At 43.0% G+C, this 19,352-nt stretch overlaps 5 protein-coding genes across 6 annotated transcripts; 3 read left to right on the forward strand and 2 right to left on the reverse strand.

The window, feature by feature from the left end:
• Positions 1 to 389: 389 nt before the first annotated feature.
• On the forward strand, positions 390 to 1,092 carry LOC132901283 (histone H1-like). Its single transcript, XM_060943594.1, has one exon. The coding sequence runs from the start codon at positions 435 to 437 to the stop codon at positions 1,038 to 1,040; it is 606 nt and encodes a 201-aa protein (XP_060799577.1). The 5' UTR covers positions 390 to 434; the 3' UTR covers positions 1,041 to 1,092.
• A 74-nt stretch (positions 1,093 to 1,166) lies between these two features.
• On the forward strand, positions 1,167 to 2,010 carry LOC132901290 (histone H2A-like). Its single transcript, XM_060943601.1, has one exon. The coding sequence runs from the start codon at positions 1,532 to 1,534 to the stop codon at positions 1,913 to 1,915; it is 384 nt and encodes a 127-aa protein (XP_060799584.1). The 5' UTR covers positions 1,167 to 1,531; the 3' UTR covers positions 1,916 to 2,010.
• Positions 2,011 to 2,383: 373 nt separating this feature from the next.
• LOC132901287 (histone H3) lies at positions 2,384 to 6,520 on the forward strand. 2 transcript variants are annotated; one of them, XM_060943598.1, is made up of 2 exons: positions 2,384 to 3,183; positions 6,447 to 6,520. In XM_060943598.1, exon 1 carries the CDS (start codon positions 2,476 to 2,478, stop codon positions 2,884 to 2,886), a length of 411 nt encoding a protein of 136 aa, XP_060799581.1. In that variant the 5' UTR covers positions 2,384 to 2,475; the 3' UTR covers positions 2,887 to 3,183; positions 6,447 to 6,520. The 2 variants fall into 2 exon arrangements, with proteins under 2 accessions (XP_060799581.1, XP_060799580.1); XM_060943597.1 differs by having other exon boundaries at positions 6,428 to 6,496.
• On the reverse strand, positions 3,268 to 4,012 carry LOC132901295 (histone H2B-like). The gene has a single exon (XM_060943605.1). It carries the CDS (start codon positions 3,991 to 3,993, stop codon positions 3,619 to 3,621), a length of 375 nt encoding a protein of 124 aa, XP_060799588.1. The 5' UTR covers positions 3,994 to 4,012; the 3' UTR covers positions 3,268 to 3,618.
• On the reverse strand, positions 4,357 to 4,947 carry LOC132901297 (histone H4). Its single transcript, XM_060943606.1, has one exon. The coding sequence runs from the start codon at positions 4,918 to 4,920 to the stop codon at positions 4,609 to 4,611; it is 312 nt and encodes a 103-aa protein (XP_060799589.1). The 5' UTR covers positions 4,921 to 4,947; the 3' UTR covers positions 4,357 to 4,608.
• Positions 6,521 to 19,352: the final 12,832 nt, after the last annotated feature.

Below are 19,352 nucleotides of genomic sequence, written 5' to 3' on the forward strand. Positions count from 1 at the left end.
AGGGTCATTGACAGGGCTCTCCTTCCTTCCACTCAGCCCAGAGCGCTTACAGCGGCCACGCCGTTTCTCAGCCCGTTTTTACACACGGCATCGCACAAAGCGCGCAGCCCGCCGGCTCGAGCCGCACCGTGCTGTTTTATGGCCACTGCGCGACACGCTCGGTCTGTACCTGGGCCTGCTGGAGCTCGGGAGGAACGAGAAAGCCCGTTCTCGCTAAACGTGTGCTCGATCGCTTTGGATCTTGTCTTCCGAGTCTTATTTTCGCCGAGAAACGCCGTGAGAAAACACAAGTGCGAGTGTGTGACGGCAGCGCGCTCACTCAGCGGCAGCGCGGTTGAGTCGCAAACGTTCTCATGAGCGCTTTTAAGCCCCGCCCGCGGCCTCCGTTTCCCACACAGCGTTTCACTCGCTTCCGCTCCGGAGCTCCGAGACAGATGGCAGAAGTCGCTCCCGCCGCCGCGCCGGCCAAAGCGCCCAAGAAGAAAGCAGCTTCAAAGAGCAAGAAATCAGGCCCGAGCGTCGGCGAGCTCATCATCAAAGCGGTTTCTGCGTCGCAGGAGAGGAGCGGCGTGTCCCTCTCCGCCTTGAAGAAAGCTTTACAGGCCGCCGGATACGATGTGGAGAAGAACAACTCCCGCGTTAAAATCGCCGTCAAGAACCTTGTGAGGAAAAGCGTCCTGGTGCAGACCAAAGGGACCGGTGCGTCTGGCTCTTTCAAGCTGAACAAGACGCAGACCGAAGGCAAGAAGCCCGCCAAGAAAGCCGCGCCCAAAGCCAGAAAGGCGGCCGCCGAAAAGCCAACCGCCGCTAAGAAGCCCAAGAAGATAGCGGCCAAGAAACCCGCCGCCAAGAAGTCTCCTAAGAAGGCGAAGAAGCCCCCTGCCGCCGCCAAGAAATCCACCAAGAGCCCGAAGAAGGCGAAAAAACCGTCGACCCCCAAAAAGGCTGCCAAGAGCGCGAAGAAGACAAAAACTGCCAAGCCCAAAGCCGTAAAGCCCAAAACGGCCAAGGCGAAAAAGGCGGCCCCCAAAAAGAAGTAAACATGATTGTTTGACTGTTTTCTTTCCCTAAACGGGTCTTTTAAGAGCCACCCATGTCCTCGTTGAAAGAGCAGTATTCCATATTCACTCAGGATATCAGATGCTGCTGATTGTTGTGGTGGAGTTGATTCCTGCTTTACTAAACGGTGACAGGAGGGCGCTGGGAGAACATGAACTGAGTCAGGGCTGATGGAACTAATAACAATTTACATGTCTTTACATCGATATATAAATTTTATAATATATATGCCTATATTCCCTTCTTTCCTTTTTCATCTCTCTCTCTCACACACACACACACACACACACACACCCGTGGGATGGTTGTCACGCAGACTGACGCTGGAATTTGACGGCATGTTTGTGATTGGTTTTTCAGCTACAACGATCTTAACCAATCAGAGAAGAGCCGTGTTGTCTTTATCACAGAGGGCACGAGCTGTAGCGCTTTTTATTTCAGAGTTGTTCCTGTAACAGATCTGAGCAGCAGAATGAGCGGAAGAGGAAAGACCGGCAAGGCTCGAGCCAAGGCCAAGAGTCGTTCATCCAGAGCCGGACTCCAGTTTCCCGTGGGCCGTGTCCACAGGCTCCTGCGGAAAGGCAACTATGCCGAGCGTGTCGGCGCCGGCGCTCCAGTTTATCTGGCCGCCGTGCTGGAGTACCTGACTGCTGAGATCCTGGAGTTGGCCGGTAACGCCGCTCGTGATAACAAGAAGACTCGCATCATTCCCCGCCACTTACAGCTCGCTGTGCGCAACGATGAGGAGCTGAGCAAACTGCTCGGCGGAGTGACCATCGCTCAGGGTGGTGTGCTGCCGAACATTCAGGCGGTGCTTTTGCCCAAAAAGACTGAGAAGGCCGTCAAGACTAAATAAACTCACCCACTGCTGCGTTCGTCAGTCCCAAAGGCTCTTTTAAGAGCCACCCATCTATGCTGAAAAAGTGCAGTTTTTTTAACCCTTTCACAGGTTTTGGGGTATTTCATAGCTCTAGCACAAAAGGAGTTCATAAACAATATAATCAAGTGTTGTTAGTAGTAATGATGCATTTTATTTATAACGCATTTTAGTCGTAAAAGTATAACACTAATAATAGTAGTGTGCTGGCGATAAAGGAAGGCTGATGGGTGAAAATAGATTATGACGGCGCTGTCCGTGCGGCGATTGAACCTACAAAACGCGCTAAGCTGCGCTGTTGGCTCTGCGGAGCTGCGCGAGCGGCAATAAATTAGGGACGGGTGTGGCTGTGTTTCAAACTGTGTCGGCGGGAAAAGACGGTCCAATAGCGAATAGGTGACGCAGCGCGTTCTCTCCAATGACAGGCGAACGCGTTCAAGACGCCCAATGAGCGCAGGGCGCTGTTAGAGTTGAAAAAGCCAGCGTCCACCGGCGCTGTTTATTCTGTTTCTCAACTGTGAAGTGCAGAGCTCTCCGCCATGGCAAGAACCAAGCAGACGGCCCGTAAATCCACTGGTGGCAAGGCGCCCAGGAAGCAACTCGCCACGAAGGCTGCCCGCAAGAGCGCCCCCGCTACCGGCGGCGTGAAGAAGCCTCACCGTTACAGGCCCGGCACCGTGGCTCTGAGGGAGATCCGCCGTTATCAGAAATCTACTGAGCTGCTCATCCGTAAACTGCCCTTCCAGCGCCTGGTAAGAGAAATCGCTCAGGACTTTAAGACCGATTTGCGCTTCCAGAGCTCGGCTGTCATGGCACTGCAGGAGGCGAGCGAGGCATACTTGGTCGGCCTGTTCGAGGACACTAACCTGTGTGCCATCCACGCCAAGAGAGTGACCATCATGCCCAAGGACATTCAGCTGGCACGCCGTATTCGCGGAGAGCGCGCTTAAACGCGGACTCCGTCTAACGCACACAAAGGCTCTTTTAAGAGCCACCTCACTGTCTCACAGAAACGAGCCCGTCTCCATCCCCTGCACGGAACACCGTTCTGTTTGAGCTCACGGTTCGAGTGGAGTCGGAGCAGTGAAACAGAACAGCTGTTAGGACACAGTGGCCAGAGTTCTAGAACTCCTCGCGGTTTGACTGACAGGTTTTTGTCCTTTTAGATATTGTGGTGTCTGAGCGCCGCTTCAGTAATCAGAAGAGAGAAGCAGAAAGTTTTCTCCGCTGCTTGGAAATGAGCAAAGGTAATGCTGTATTTAATAATTGGTCTATATGTATCAAGGACAAAAGGTGTATCAAGGTGCGTATTTCAATACATTTATCACTTCACACGTTGTGTTTTTAACAATGGACATTGTCACAAGGTAGATTTCCATTTATCCGCACAGACAAAACGTTTTAAATAACTCGGTGCAGCACCCATATAATTTTTACTCGGTTATTTTCGCTTTGTAAGTAAAATAGCTCCTTTATTTACTCATTGATGGAGGTCGGTTTTCTTGATGTGGCAATTTTTCTCGCTGTATCTCCCGTAAATAAATTTTTATTCAATTCCTCATTTATTATAAAACAAGGGAACAACACGAAGAGAGAGACATGAATTTGCTCTTCTATGAGAAAGTGAGTGGCTCTTAAAAGAGCCGTTGGGTTGCTGAAGGCGGCCGCAGCAGCAGCGCGCTTTACTTGGAGCTGGTGTACTTGGTGACGGCCTTTGTGCCCTCGGACACGGCGTGCTTGGCCAGCTCGCCAGGCAGTAAAAGGCGCACAGCGGTCTGGATCTCTCTGGAGGTGATGGTAGAGCGCTTGTTGTAGTGAGCCAGACGAGAGGACTCACCGGCGATACGCTCGAAAATGTCATTGACGAAGGAGTTCATGATGCCCATAGCCTTAGACGAGATGCCGGTGTCGGGATGAACCTGCTTCAGGACCTTGTACACGTAGATAGCGTAGCTCTCCCTCCTGGACTTTCTGCGCTTCTTGCCTCCTTTACCAGCCGCCTTGGTCACGGCTTTCTTGGAGCCCTTCTTGGGCGCGCTTTTAGGTGGCTCGGGCATGGCGCTGCTCCTCGGCTAAACTGTAAGAGAATGAATAAGGCCCGCCTCGCGGCCGCTCTATTTACAGGTCCGCAGTGTAATTAGACACGAGGCAGGAACATATTTTATTGGCCAGAGTTCCAAACCTCCTCATACGGGGCGCCTCCTACCGCTCCGCCCACTTCCTTCCCCTCCGCCTCGCTTTGTCTCCCTTCCCGCCGTTTTATATTCACAGCACTGATGGAAGAATTTTATAGATAAGAATTCATTCCATTCTTATATTTCTATTACCACCATCTGAAGCGTTTCTCTCTCACACAGCTTTCATATAGAAGCGGTTAAGTATTACTGATGTTACTCGTGTCTGCAGTTTCCTGTTCTCTGCTTCATTTTAAATAGACTTTATTTTCATTCAGATTTGCATCAAACAATACACATTAGAACGAGATTTCGTTGCTGTGGCTCAATGTAGTGCAGAACGAAACAGCAAGCATATTACCTGAGAATAAAAAAAATACACAGGCTGCTTTTCTCTTCCCTCTCTCACACACACACTCATGGAGAAAGAGCTCTTTGTGGATGTTTGGGTGGCTCTTAAAAGAGCCGTTGTGTTGGTGCGGTTCAGTGTCGGAGCGTTTAACCGCCGAAGCCGTACAGAGTGCGTCCCTGGCGTTTCAGGGCGTACACCACATCCATAGCGGTGACGGTCTTTCTCTTGGCATGCTCCGTGTAAGTGACGGCGTCGCGGATCACGTTCTCCAGGAACACTTTCAGCACACCGCGGGTCTCTTCGTAGATCAGGCCGGAAATGCGCTTCACACCGCCACGGCGAGCCAGACGGCGAATAGCCGGCTTGGTGATTCCCTGGATGTTGTCGCGAAGAACTTTCCGGTGCCGCTTAGCGCCTCCTTTCCCGAGCCCCTTGCCGCCCTTTCCTCTGCCAGACATCGCGCTGCTCTCTCCAAGTCAAGCTGCTCAGTTCATGTCACTGCGCAGCGCCCACAGCCTTTATACACTCTCTACAGGACCGAGTTGAGACCCGGAGTGGGCGGGCCTCAGGCCTAAGAACAACGGTCCCGCAGTAAAACACATTCAAAAAGAAACAGAACGCCACAGCTTTTCACTGGCGAGCGCATTCTTCATCCTTTCTGTGCACAGAAACATTATCATTCACATTATTTTTTACGCCGTTTTGATCGGCTGAGCGAACTGCAAACAACTGCCGACAGATCATGGTCTGCTCATGCGCAGTTACTCCCTGTCAACAAACAAACAAACAAACAGCCATCACTGTAATGAGGTTAGTAAAAGCACTCTGTGTTTGTGCAACATTGGCGTTCCCTTTTGAGCCCGTCTGTGGCTTCAAGGCCCGGATTCTAAACTCCTCGGTCCACTACAGCTACAGGTCACAGAACGCAGAACATCGCCTTATTACTCGGCCCGGCACTCAGCTCTGATCCACACCGATGTCTGTGTACACTGTTAACAGAGCCGACGCTTCACCACACAAGCACCCTCGAAGAAACGCTGCCTTGTTTTTCTTCCTCCCCCAACCTAAACGCTGGGTCGAGGCTGTGGGGTCATATTCTTGGGTTATTTTAACTCATTCTGAGTTGCTTTCTATAACCCAGCTGCTGGCTTAGTGGTTGAGGACAGTCAGATATGATGCAGTCTACCCAGCAGCTGCGTCCATTTAAATCGGTTGTTATAGTATTTGCGCTACATTACAATTAAAAAAAAAATCTATTCTTCCAACTGTCCTGTCCAGTATCTTTCAAAATGCACTGGAAAAGGGCTGATTTTGGAGGGCAATAAACAAAGTGGTTTCAGCGGATCAGCAGAGTGGCGATCCACAGGCAGAAGGGAACCGACAGGGAAGGGAATGGACAGTCAATGGGACAAGGAGCCGCAAGCCATAACCCGCTGTTTCTAAGCTCCTTCCCCTGCTGATTTTCAGCGATGATTGTGAATGATCTGATTAATTAACGTAAACAAATAATGGTTTGTTTGTGACGACCATGTTGTGTAGTTTTGTGTAGTTTTAACAGCTAGGCATTGTCAAGTGTGCTCAGGCACGGTCACTTCTAACCTTGCACAGCTGTTGGGCTGCTGTTGAGTCGAAACACCCCAGCCGCTGGGTCACACTACATTTAAAAGCACTGTTTTTCCCCCAATGAACAGTCTTTGTGCCCGGGAAGATGACAACTGGCAAGGGGGCAGTTTAAAGCTACACAGATTAAGGGTTGTAATATTATGATGTGCTTATACAAACTCTCCCTGCTGTAAAGGCAGCAAAATTACATGGAAAAATTTATTCACAGTTAGCCAGTTTGCATGGTGATAGAGGTGGTGAATGTCAATCCTTATTCGTATTGACACAGATATCATCAAATGTTATGACATGTTGCTGCTGCTTTTCTTCATTGAGACAGACATGTTGATTTTGTTTTGACAGATGTGTGTTTTTCCTGCAGCCTTTGTATGCATATAAACGGACAGCTGTGTCAAAAACAAACTTGCAAAATAGGAGCTTCACGAGCTCACAGATGGTTTTGGAGGTAAGCGTGTAATTGCTGGAAGTTTCTGCAATGGAAAACTACAATACTTACATTTAATAACAATAGTATACCATATAATACACAGTAAAATGTGTACTGTGTGTCTGTGGATAAGGGCTGGGATGGCAGTGGGTTAGCTGTATAATTTGTCCCATTATAAGACCCACAACGTACAACTACTGTTTTCTGTGTTTCAGGTGAGGCAGTCGATGAGGAGAGTTTTCTTCTTTTAGATGAGGGCCTCATTGCGAGTCTCATTCCCAAAATTGGCCTCCAATCACAATTTCTAAAACACTACAGAGAATTAGTCAGTAACTAATGTCACCACAGCAAATAGCTCTACTGAATATGTGAATAAAACAGCATGTGTTGGTTTTCGCTGCAAAACACGGATGTGCGGTGCACAGTGCCAATTAGGCATCTGAATATTTTCAGTGTTGTGAAAATGGCTGTACCAGAACTTTTACATTGATTAGGTTGTCCAGAAGACACCTTCTTAAGCATCATTCTCAAACTGAACACTGTCTTCATAGGATATCAAATGATCCAGTATCGCCATTTCAGCTCCATGATACTGAGGGTATATACTCCTGTGTTTAGCCAAGATGGGGGAGGGGGTGTCCCTGACACAGATGACCTGGTACAAGGGATTGCACTCGGCTATTCAACCCTGCACATGTGACGTAGTCAGACGGCAATCATAACATGCCAATTTCAATTTCCAAGTGGTGCCGTCCCGCCTGGGACTCGATGCAGCATGCGTTATATGAAATGGAGAGAGCTGTTTCTCCAGCGGTTACAATCCTGCATGCGTCCCTACAGGCCTGTACAAACCAGCCATCAAAAAAAAATTGGAAAGGTCCATTTGTATGTGTTTAATATTCTGTTATTGATTTTAATGTACTTTTTGAAACTGTACTTTTAATATACTCTTCTGTTTTATCTAAATGTTCTGTTGTGAATCTGGTACAATAAAATTAATATCCTGCACAATGTGGTCAGATCATTAGGGGATTTTGGCACAGGCCAGAGTCTCCAATATAGCTGTAAACACATACAGATTGAACACGTTTCATTTGCTAGTGACTGTTAATAATGTATTATTTATTATTAATGATTGTTTAATTATGATTAATCAATAAACAGTGAGAAGAAAATAAGCCAATAATAAATAACTCATTAATTGGCTAATTTTAACTCAGTACTGCAGTCAATATAACCAACATATTGGGTTGAAACAAGAACCCAACCAGGATGTAAATTTAACCTAATGGTCTTTGTTCAAGTAACCCGACATTTCGGTTAAATCTTTAACGCAGCCTGACGGGTTAAATGCATAACACAGCATTGTGTCGGTACAGTATTTATCCAGTGGCTGCGGTAAAACCAGGGTTGTTGTTTTTTTAAATGTGTGTTTTGTGTGTTTTTTTTTTTTTTTTTTTAGTACATGTCACTCAGAAATGCTACTGCCTTGTCTAAGGTACAAGCTGGTGTATCTGTATCAAAGACAAAATATTACCCTTTCTTTATTTTGGTACATTTTTCTCATATATTTATTTTATTTATTTGTTTGGCATTTATGACATTGTTATAAGGGACATTTATATCAAAATATTCAAACATTTTTATGTAATAATGATGATAATAATAATAATAATAATAATAGGTCAATTAAATAAATCATTGGAGGAAGATTAAAAATAATGAATTAAATAAATCTTTTTTTGTTTTGTTTTGTTTTGTTTTTGGGAGTTTACAAGGAATTTGCTTTGGTGGTTGGTGCTTGAACGGTTAAGATAAAATAATTTAAAAATAGACAAAATAGTTATATAAATGTCAGTGAACATGCCACTAATTTATCTAAGTTACCAGCAGCAGCACAGAAAGGAATGCAATAACAAATATCAGACCTTACTTTATCAGCTCTCACAAATGCAACATTTAATACAGAATCTATAAAGTTCTAAATTCGCTGCATTTTCACCAACACTAACCTCATTCTTACACTCCAAGTTTCATTTACAGGGAAATCTTATTCATTTCACCAGTTGGGCAAAATAAACCGACATGCAGAACATCAAACCCATCTGTCAAAATAAAGCCAGCGCTCTAATGAACACACTCAGCACTGTCTACTCCCAGGCCTTTTCTTCTCTATAAACACAATGCTCACAATAAATGGGGGTTTAAGGCCCATCATCTTCCCAATCTGGGTTACAGTAAATGTATATACATCTACACTCTGTTTTGACCAGATCGATGTATTTATTTAGTTTTGTGATTATTTATTTTGATTATTTTTGATCTAACTACTTAATGTATTACATGTCTACAGTATTCCTCAATTCACACTCCAGTGTTGATCAAACTGCCATGCAGTACAGTGGGTTGAACACAGGCATTAATACACAATGGTGACAAATAAACCCACGCTCTTCACATCTCTCATGGATGAATGGGATGGGAGCGGCATGCATCCATATCCTACATTACAATTATTGGATCATTTCATTATTTCAACTGATTTATTGACTGAAAATGCAGCGAGTCAAGTTTCCAAATGTGGCCACATGAGGGAAACCAACAGCCATCCAGTACAAAATCAGTTATTATTATTATTATTATTATTAAATACATTTTCTAACAGGCAACAAGCCTCGCACTGATAAGCCCCCCCCCCCCCCCCCCCCCCGCTGTTTCCTACAGATTTATTGATGAAACGCTGACTTTAATCAACAAAGGGAACGTGCACTTCCTAAACTTGGCCACATGATGGCAGTCAAGAGCCACACAAACAAACAGCGCTAACACACCCATTATTATTTACATTATTCATCAACCTTTAGGGGGCGGCACGGTGGTGTAGTGGTTAGCGCTGTCGCCTCACAGCAAGAAGGTCCTGGGTTCGAGCCCCGGGGCCGGCGAGGGCCTTTCTGTGTGGAGTTTGCATGTTCTCCCCGTGTCCGCGTGGGTTTCCTCCGGGTGCTCCGGTTTCCCCCACAGTCCAAAGACATGCAGGTTAGGTTAACTGGTGACTCTAAATTGACCGTAGGTGTGAATGTGAGTGTGAATGGTTGTCTGTGTCTATGTGTCAGCCCTGTGATGACCTGGCGACTTGTCCAGGGTGTACCCCGCCTTTCGCCCGTAGTCAGCTGGGATAGGCTCCAGCTTGCCTGTGACCCTGTAGAACAGGATAAAGCAGCTAGAGATAATGAGATGAATGAATAATCAATCTTTAGTATTTCCCTACTTAGTTAATTTATTATTATTATTGTTATTATAATTATTATTAGATGTGTTTCTACATTTCTCAGTAAATAGATGTTAAACCAGATTTGTCCTCAGGAGCGAGCTACAACTAGTAGCCGAAGGTCCAAAATAATTTAATTGTTTCTTCATAAGCATCATTTTCATTTTTCCAAAACTTTCCGCAATATTCTCGCTGTTCCTAACAAGGCAGTCTTTTGGAGATGTTCTATTTTAATACTCATGTCGATATTTTTAATCCATTGTCCTAACTTATTCAGTTCATTCTATAAGTAGGGGTACGTCATGTCCACAGGTTGTATTTATCAATTTTATGAAGTATTCACTTCAAAAAATTATCTATTTTACATTGGTACACATTCTTTTTTAATTTATTATAAAACGTCAGCAAGTTCCACTGTTTATTTTGCAGAAATTGCGTACACTACATTGGAATTTTTTTTTGTGCTGTCCGATTTGTTAAAGGTGAAGGTTTGCTCTCCAAATTAACAGTAGGATGCATGTTTTTGTATATTATTTTCATCATTTTTTGTTGAAAATAACCATTAAAACATGATAAAGGTGTATTTGACTCATGACTATATATTCAATTTGCATGTGTCTGAGAAATCTCTGTCAACTGTGTTAGCCACTGGCAAGACCCCTTTAACTCAGCAATGGTTTGCTCCAAAGTCACCTGTCCAACAGCACGTGATGTCACTTCCTTCAGTGGAGGAAATTTTAACTTTGTGTGGTCCGTCTTTTCTCCTCCTCCTCAATATTTCATCAATATTATTGTCTGAACATAGAGTGGGTTAATTGCTCATCAACTGTGTTATCAACATGTTCATGTGCACTTCTTTTAGATATTATATTTACAACACTGTAGAGAAAGATTGTATAAACAGATGTTGATCAAGGTCATGAGGTGACATGTTAGCACGGGCGCAGATAGAGGGTGGGACGGGTGGGATTCGTCCCACCCAGATTTAAATTCACCTCATTCGGTCCCCCCCACTTATAGGGAGGAAAAAACGTCTATGCTGTCTTTCTTTGCATACGGTAAACCTCACGGAAAAATCAAAAGACTAATTAATTACCATTCAGTTTATTGAGGTGCACAGCAGTACATACATAGTTGCAACAACTCACATAAAACAAAACAAAGACTGATATTCAGTTGGTTGAGCTGCGCAGACTGCACAGGTTGCGAGCTCGAGCTTGGTTGCTATGGTTACCCACAACAAGTTTGACAGGCATATCGGGGACAGCTCCTAGTTCAGGACCCCAACACGGCATGATGAAGGGTGCCAAACCAAAAAGGCAGAAAATTATTGCATCGTTTTTTCAAAAAGCAACGACTGTAAGTAAACTGTGCCTTACTTTATCATATCACCTTGCAATTTTTTGATAGTCTGTTCAAAGTAATGTCATAGTGAAAGTAAAATCGTACGGAGTATAGATGCCTTTCTGGTAGCCTCCTCCTTTCGGTGGTAGCCTGTAGATACAGTGCTCAGAAGGCAGTTTTAAGGGCATCAGAGAATATTCCTCGCCCAACACATGTTGGGGTTGGGGGTGGGGTTGGGGTTGGTTTGCTGGCAGCTTTGTCCCCCCCAGTTCAAAAAACGTATCTGCGCCCCTGCACGTTAGCACCTAGCAGCTAGCACAAGGGCCTAAAATGAAAGAAATGTCGTGTTACCCATCAAGTGTCGGTGGAGTGGAAGAACATGTCTGCTTTGGCACAATCAGCTCATCAAAAGAAAAGGGCCCCACAGCCATATGGACCCATCTATCCCCAATACTTGACCTGGTCAAGGCTTCTTCTCCCAATGGGACTGTGGTATACAGTCAGTTTTTCACAGATTACTTAGTTTCGTTGAACTGCTATTTATTTTACTACACGAACTATGTTCAGAACACTCGTGTTTTTTCTGCTTGATTGGGGACTTCTGTTCGTGCTCACATTGGGGCAGCCAGCATATAGCCATGGGGATATTGTTTACACCAGGGAACCGCTGCTAGCACTCAGTAACACCGGATGCTCTTACATGCACAAAAAAAACGCACACCAACATCTGGCTCATAGACACTCCTGCTCTGCAGCTCAGCATTTAATCCACTGTTTGTTTTGGGGTTTTTTGTGGCTACTGCCTCAAAAAGGCGAAGCGAGGCAGTAGCCACTATGTCATCGTGCTGTAAGAATGAGTGTAACAATAGCAAAACTTCGTAACCAATCAGCACTTATCCTGATCAAGTTCGATTACCCGTTCTACTTCTTGATAAACTTAAGAACCAATCAGAACCAGAAACGGAATAAGAGAAACCTCATTATAACTTCATAGTGTCATAAGATAATCGGCAGATAAAAAGATAAACAAAATTCACCTCGTGGTTCACCAAGGCTACTGATTCAATATCGAGTAAGTGGTGTTCATTTTAAGAAAATTTACCTTTTTGATTAACACGGCTTTTGTTTGGTCCTTCTGAAAGGTCAAATGAAAGGTTTTGTAAGTTTTTTTGAGCTTTTTGGCAGATAGATTGAGAAGGCGATATCAAACTTCTGCTATTTGCTTTAATTTGTTAATTGTATTTTTTATTTCAGAGTCTTTACACTCCACTTGTGAAACAAAATGTGCTCAATAGTTCTAAATAATGCTTTGAAGACAATTCATGAACAAGTGCTTTCGTACTATTTTGAAAATAGATCAAGTTCACAGCACTGTATTTAGAACAAAATACACTAAACAAAATTGGTAACCAAAACACTCCAAGCCCTGATGCTGCTCACAGCTTGGTGATGCTTTCAAGAGATGAGGCGAGTAGAATTGATAACATGTATTGAGGTTTTTCACCCACGTGACCAAGTCATGTGATGCAGCCATTTTGGACGGCACGCTTAAGTCCTTCAGTGCAAGGTGGTATGAGATTGTGGAGACCTTTGCACATTTTAACAAGAAAGTGAGCTGTGATTCATGTTAAATTGGATCTGTCTTTTATCACAAACACTGTACCCAGCCTTGGTATGGAGCCAAGGTTGTCGACAGAAGTCAACAGTTTGATGAAGGATGACCCCAGCAGTTTGAAATGGTACAAGGTAGGCTATGTTCACAACACTGTCTTCTTACTCGGGGGATCCGAGATCCCCTGAAACAGACATGAGATCCCTTGAAAACATGATTTGGGAAATGTTGGGGGGTTCTCTAAAATATTGGCAAAATTATGTTTATTGACATAGCAATCGTGTGTAACAGGAAGCATTTGCATATCCGAAATGTTGTGTTTACATGACAACAACTGCTGCTGCCAGGTTGGTTGTTGAGTAGCCTGACTGTTTTTTTTTTCTTGCGTGTGGTATCATTGTTGACACGAGGTTGTTTTTTGAACATGCCAATGCGGACACGATTTCCCCTGATGAGTTATGACTTCAGACGCAATGCGTGTGTGGAGGTGTGGAGTCCGCATGATATGTGCATAAGACAGGCTTCTTATGTGTTTGGAGATCCGCGCTCTGAGACAAGTGCAAGCACCCCCCCCCCAAGGGAAAAAAAGGGACCCCCTGAAAATATCGGCTTAGTTCGAACAGGGTAAACAGAGAAAACAGGAAAAATTAAATGATTTATTTTAGGGGCGGGCGGCACGGTGGTGTAGTGGTTAGCGCTGTCGCCTCACAGCAAGAAGGTCCGTTTTCGAGCCCCGTGGCCGGCAAGGGCCTTTCTGTGTGGAGTTTGCATGTTCTCCCCGTGTCCGCGTGGGTTTCCTCCGGGTGCTCCGGTTTCCCCCACAGTCCAAAGACATGCAGGTTAGGTTAACTGGTGACTCTAAATTGACCGTAGGTGTGAATGTGAGTGTGAATGGTTGTCTGTGTCTATGTGTCAGCCCTGTGATGACCTGGCGACTTGTCCAGGGTGTACCCCGCCTTTCGCCCGTAGTCAGCTGGGATAGGCTCCAGCTTGCCTGCAACCCTGTAGAAGGATAAAGTGGCTAGAGATAATGAGATGAGATTTTAGGGGGCTCATTTGTCATAAAAAAGATACAATATTTTGTTTTTCAATTTACTGGTGATTTCTGGTGCATTACTGAATTCATCTGCAGTATATTATTTACATTCTTAACAAGAAATTGTACTTGAAAAAAATTGGTACAACAGGGAGAATGCAGAGAATTTTTTTTAAAAAGTTGTTTGGACACCATGCAGTAGGTGAGTGTGGGTGTGGGGGTTGTTGGTTAGAGACATATAATTTCCAGTGTACTTTAATGTCTAATTAATCATAATATTTTAAGGGCACCATTTATTCTTCTGTAATGTTATTTTATGTTGTAGGAGAAGTTGAGAGAGTTGGGAATTGATGACCCCTACCTCTTTCCTCCCGGAATCTTCACTGATATGCTGAAGTGTAAACAGGTGCCTGACTTTCAGTACCATGATTTATACCACTATGTGGTTTTCAACCCTTCACCATATTCAGGCCAGGCCATGAAAGCATACAGAAGCCTGGATGCCTACAGTTATTTTGTAGCTGGCTGGGTTACAGGACTCCAGCAGTGGATTGTGCCTGGGAATGGAGTACACCTTGTTCATGCCAAAGTAAGTGACAAGTACTTGTATACTATCTATCTCTTGTCTTGGGTTAAATGTGTAATGTTTTATTGTTTTTTATACTGTTTTAGTGGATGGATGATGGATGGATATTGAATGTGTTTGTTTTTTTCTGGAATTTTAAATTACAACACTTGCTGCTTTGCCTTATTATTCTAGATCAGGCCCTAGTTATCAATAATTGAAATATTTGAAAATAATTTCTAAAGTTTGTCATGATTCATGTGTGTCTATTTAATTAACTGATAAATTGCTATGAAATATTTTACATTTATAGGTGACTCATTCACAAAGACTATCAGAACCACCTCTTCTTCCATGGATTGCCATGCAGAATGATGGGCAGGCTATCTTTGGCCACTGCGCATGTAAAGCAGGACTTGGAGAAGTTTGTTCTCATGTCGCAGCCACCCTGTTTGCATTGGAATCAGCTGTCAAACACCTGAAGAGCAGAACCTGCACTGATGGTCCCAGACAATGGGGACAATCTTCAGATGTCACAGGTGGGAGAGCGATATTCAGTTCAGGATGTAATATTGACTTCACCAGTCCTGAGAGGAAGCAGAAACAGGCCTGTATGGAGTTATGCAATTCCGGACCACCACCCCCTTCATAGTCTCAGAAGACATCTTCCATCCCACTCATGACACAGGATGAGAAGGAGATCTTTTTAAAGAGGTTGTCCAAGTCTGGTACCAAGAGTGCTAGACTGTCACTGGAGGCAGGCTTTAATGACAGTTTCATACCAAGGACACTACAGCTCAATCTTCCCAAACCCCTATCTGAGCTGTATGATCCAGTCTGTCTAGGCCTGTCATATCTTGATCTGTTGTTGGAATGTGAGGCAGCATTTCAAGTGCTGAACATAGATGAAAATCAGGTATGTTTAACATAAAATTTGTAAATATGTGTATCTGGAATTTAACAGTCCAGTTATTATTTATAAGGTGGGAGGTATGAGATTTCCAAACTACATTGCATTGGTTAATACCTTCCCCCTCCCCTCCACATGCACACCAGCATCAAAATGGATGGATAATACCCCCACCCTTTTAAAGTTATGAATAATTATGTCCAAAATGATTTTGACAAGGGATAATAAAGTGTCAATTAATTCTATATCAAATAATATGTATAATATGATACTATTTTGGGGCGGCACGGTGGTGTAGTGGTTAGCGCTGTCGCCTCACAGCAAGAAGGTCCTGGGTTCGAGCCCCGGGGCCAGCGAGGGCCTTTCTGTGTGGAGTTTGCATGTTCTCCCCGTGTCCGCGTGGGTTTCCTCCGGGTGCTCCGGTTTCCCCCACAGTCCAAAGACATGCAGGTTAGGTTCACTGGTGACTCTAAATTGACCGTAGGTGTGAATGTGAGTGTGAATGGTTGTCTGTGTCTATGTGTCAGCCCTGTGATGACCTGGCGACTTGTCCAGGGTGTACCCCGCCTTTCGCCCGTAGTCAGCTGGGATAGGCTCCAGCTTGCCTGCGACCCTGTAGAAGGATAAAGCGGCTACAGATAATGAGATGAGATGATACTATTTTCAGGCATTTTCCGTTGAAGAAGAGACTAGAAAACAAGCCAAATCCAAGCTGTGGTTCCAAATGCGTGCTGGCCGAGTTACAGCTTCCAGGTTCAAGGCAGCTGCAAGAACAGATCCAGCCAACCCATCCAAGTCTCTCATCAAGCAAATCTGCTATCCACAGGCCTACAAGTTCACTTCTGCAGCAACTGAGTATGTTTTAGTATTTTCTATTTTATTTTTGTCTAATTACTTTTAATGTTTGAAATTGTTTGAAGATGCTAAATACAAATGTATAGGTTTTTGTTCTGTTTTACAGAATAACAAATGCAATGGATTATGAATGGGACACAGGAAAAAAGGTTCTATTGTATACTGTTTTGGTGATAGTGGATATTTCAGTTTTAAATGTTTGTATTCCCAGTATAAATATGGTTGGCGTGGGCATAGACCAGATGATTTTTTTTCCCCTCACAATCAGTATAAATGTATTTTGACCAAAAATTTTCAATATTTTGGACTCTCTTCCCTTCTGTAAAAATAGGAACTGGTTTGCACCCCCACACCATGCATATTTGTAGAAATACCTTTAGAGCTTGCAATTATTCTGTGTAGTGGCTAATTTTTGTTGTTAGTTATTCTACGGCCATGCTCAATCAATTGTATGTTTATATACAGGTATTTTTGTTCCATGTTTAATAGAGAGTGGCCTATATATCTTTTAACATTAGAATGTGCTTATGCTTTGCTTAAAAAGCCAGTCCTTTCTGTTTTCTGCTTTTGTCCATTTAATCTGAATATAGCTCATTAAACATGTAGCCTAAGAAATTGTATTAAACAAATTGTACATATAATGCAAATATATCTAAATTACTGATGTAATATGCATTCATTCATGCTCCTAGTTTTTGTGTGAAATGAATTAAACCATATCACTTTCATAACATGGCTCTTCATATTGCCTGAGAGAATTATGGTGGGACTGAACTAAAATTTGATTCATATTGTTACAGATGGGGATGCCAGCATGAAAACGAGGCCAGGAATGTGTACAAAGCACATGTAGCCATGCAGCACAGAGACTTCATGGTGGAAGACTCAGGACTCATCATCAATCCTGATTATCCTCACCTTGGTGCCTCTCCAGATGGGAAGATAAAGTGTTCCTGCTGTGGGATGGGGATTTTAGAAATAAAATGCCCTTATTGCAAACGTGGTGACACGCTTGAACAAGCAGCAGAGGACAAGGATTTTTGCCTTCAAAATATGGGTGGACAGATATCTCTAAAGAGAAACCACACGTATTTTTACCAAGTTCAGGCTCAACTTAATATCAGTAGCAGTGAATATTGAGACTTTGTGGTTTTGACACAAGACAATACATTATTTATAGAAAGAATTGTGAAGGATGCTGATTTTTTCCAACAGGCTTTAGAGAATGTCACTTCTTTTTTCAAATTGGGAGTATTGCCAGAATTACTGGCAAAATGGTACACCAGGTCCACTGATCTCCCTGCCCCCACACCTGGTCCTAGCAATGCCACCAAGCATGTGTGTTATTGCCAAGAACCTGAACAGGGTACAATGCTGAAGTGTCAGTCAGGATATTGTAATGTAGAAGTTTTCCACTTAAAGTGTTTGGGGTTAAAAGGCCTTCCCAAACGAAAATGGTTGTGTCCACACTGTAGAAAGGTAGCAAAAGTCAGTAAGCCCAAGGCACTGAGATAAATCAAATTCATAGGAAATGTAATGTCTGTATTATTTTCTAATTTAATATGAATAAATTGACTTGTTTATATAATATTCATGCCAATAAGCATAATCTGCTATTAATCTAAACAAACATTGATTTTATTTCTGAGCCTGAAGAACATGAATTTGAGACTTGTAGTGCATACACTATTCACAGACTTTGAAACTGTCACAAGACAGCTGGTGTCTGTCTTGATCCTGTCAGCTGTGACATATGATAGCTACAACTGTGGTTTCTTATCTTTCTTGTATACATAAACTCTGACATGAAATACCAGTAGTTAAATGTGATAAGTTAACTAAGAACAGATTTATTTTAGGTCTATTAAGGCAAAGGTGTAGTATTATGATTCCTATGAACCACATTAATTATTAATATACTGTACAGTTATATACAAAACTAATGGTTATTTACATCTCAGGAATAAATTAACATTTCATTGCCAATGCAGGTTTATATACAAAACCAGTCTATTCACAACTGAAGTGTTTTACATGAATAATTATACATTTTTTTACAAATGCATTCAATTTTATATTAATATGTGTATATACAACAAATTTTCACTACATATAATTTAAACCATATTTATTTGAACATTAGCCACACACCCTTATGACCAGTCTTAGTTTCTAGTGCAGGACATATATACAGTAGATATAAATTTCAGCAAACGTTTGTATTTTTTACATAAGTGACTAATTACATACAGGATGTACAGTCTTAAAATACTTGGTCTAGAATGTGTTCCAACCACTGACAGTGCTACATGTATCTGGAGATATAATTAATTTTCCTTTGTTGAAAGATACAATCACACATAATGGGTTGGGATATATTACACAACATTTAACATTAATTTTAAGAAATTTAATGAAATTTTTATAACAATACTGAAAACATGGCGTGTACTGTCATAATACCACTGTAACTGTTCTTTAAATGGCACCATTACATTTTTCTGCCTAATCAAAGGGAACTACAGATTCACTGCCATTTACTATAGCATAGGCTACCCTAACTATTTTGTCCAACGTTGTTAGGTTTACCTCTGGGTCATTCTGAAGAAGTGTTATGGGAATAGTTCCCTGCAACATGGTATACTTTTGTCAGGCAACACCAATAACTCTCTCTACATGAATACGAACTGCAGCTAATCCCCTAGTTTTCTCAAGGTCCACAGATGCTAACTGTTTTTTACCACTGGTAAAAGCTGGAATCTCCAGTTTAGCACAATACAACCCCACCTGATCCTCAACATCAAACCCCCTGTCTGCTAGCACTAAATCTCCAGGTAACAAATTCTGTAGAAACTCACTATTGCCAGTAATCTGGGATGTAGTGGTGCGTAAACGCACATAAACGCCGTTTACCCACCTCCAGATTTTAGGAAATAGCATTTATGAACCTCTAAATATAGTTTACGCACGTCCAAGCATAGTTTACCCACCTCTAAATATAGTTTACGCACGTATGTCTCTTGTTTTATACAGATATTAAAACAGCTTTTCCGTTATTTTTCAATTGCCTACACCTAGTAGATCCTGCACAAGTTCTTGTGGGTTTTATCAACACTGCGTAGCCTACGCGTAGTAATTGTCTGTCTACTGCTCGCCCTCTTGCGGGAGCCAGCAGACTGCGAGATTCATTAGTCACTGATTACGTGTGTGAAGAAATGGTGAAGAAATGGATATTAGGCGATTTCTGAAG

Source organism: Neoarius graeffei, chromosome 17 (assembly GCF_027579695.1).
Source record: "Neoarius graeffei isolate fNeoGra1 chromosome 17, fNeoGra1.pri, whole genome shotgun sequence".
In the NCBI taxonomy this organism is placed as follows: Eukaryota; Metazoa; Chordata; class Actinopteri; order Siluriformes; family Ariidae; genus Neoarius; species Neoarius graeffei.

Bases quoted from the DNA above. Each gene is read 5' to 3' on its own strand.
- LOC132901283 (XM_060943594.1), top strand. From the start codon at position 435: ATGGCAGAAGTCGCTCCCGCCGCCGCGCCGGCCAAAGCGCCCAAGAAG.
- LOC132901290 (XM_060943601.1), top strand. From the start codon at position 1,532: ATGAGCGGAAGAGGAAAGACCGGCAAGGCTCGAGCCAAGGCCAAGAGT.
- LOC132901287 (XM_060943598.1), top strand. From the start codon at position 2,476: ATGGCAAGAACCAAGCAGACGGCCCGTAAATCCACTGGTGGCAAGGCG.
- LOC132901295 (XM_060943605.1), bottom strand. From the start codon at position 3,993: ATGCCCGAGCCACCTAAAAGCGCGCCCAAGAAGGGCTCCAAGAAAGCC.
- LOC132901297 (XM_060943606.1), bottom strand. From the start codon at position 4,920: ATGTCTGGCAGAGGAAAGGGCGGCAAGGGGCTCGGGAAAGGAGGCGCT.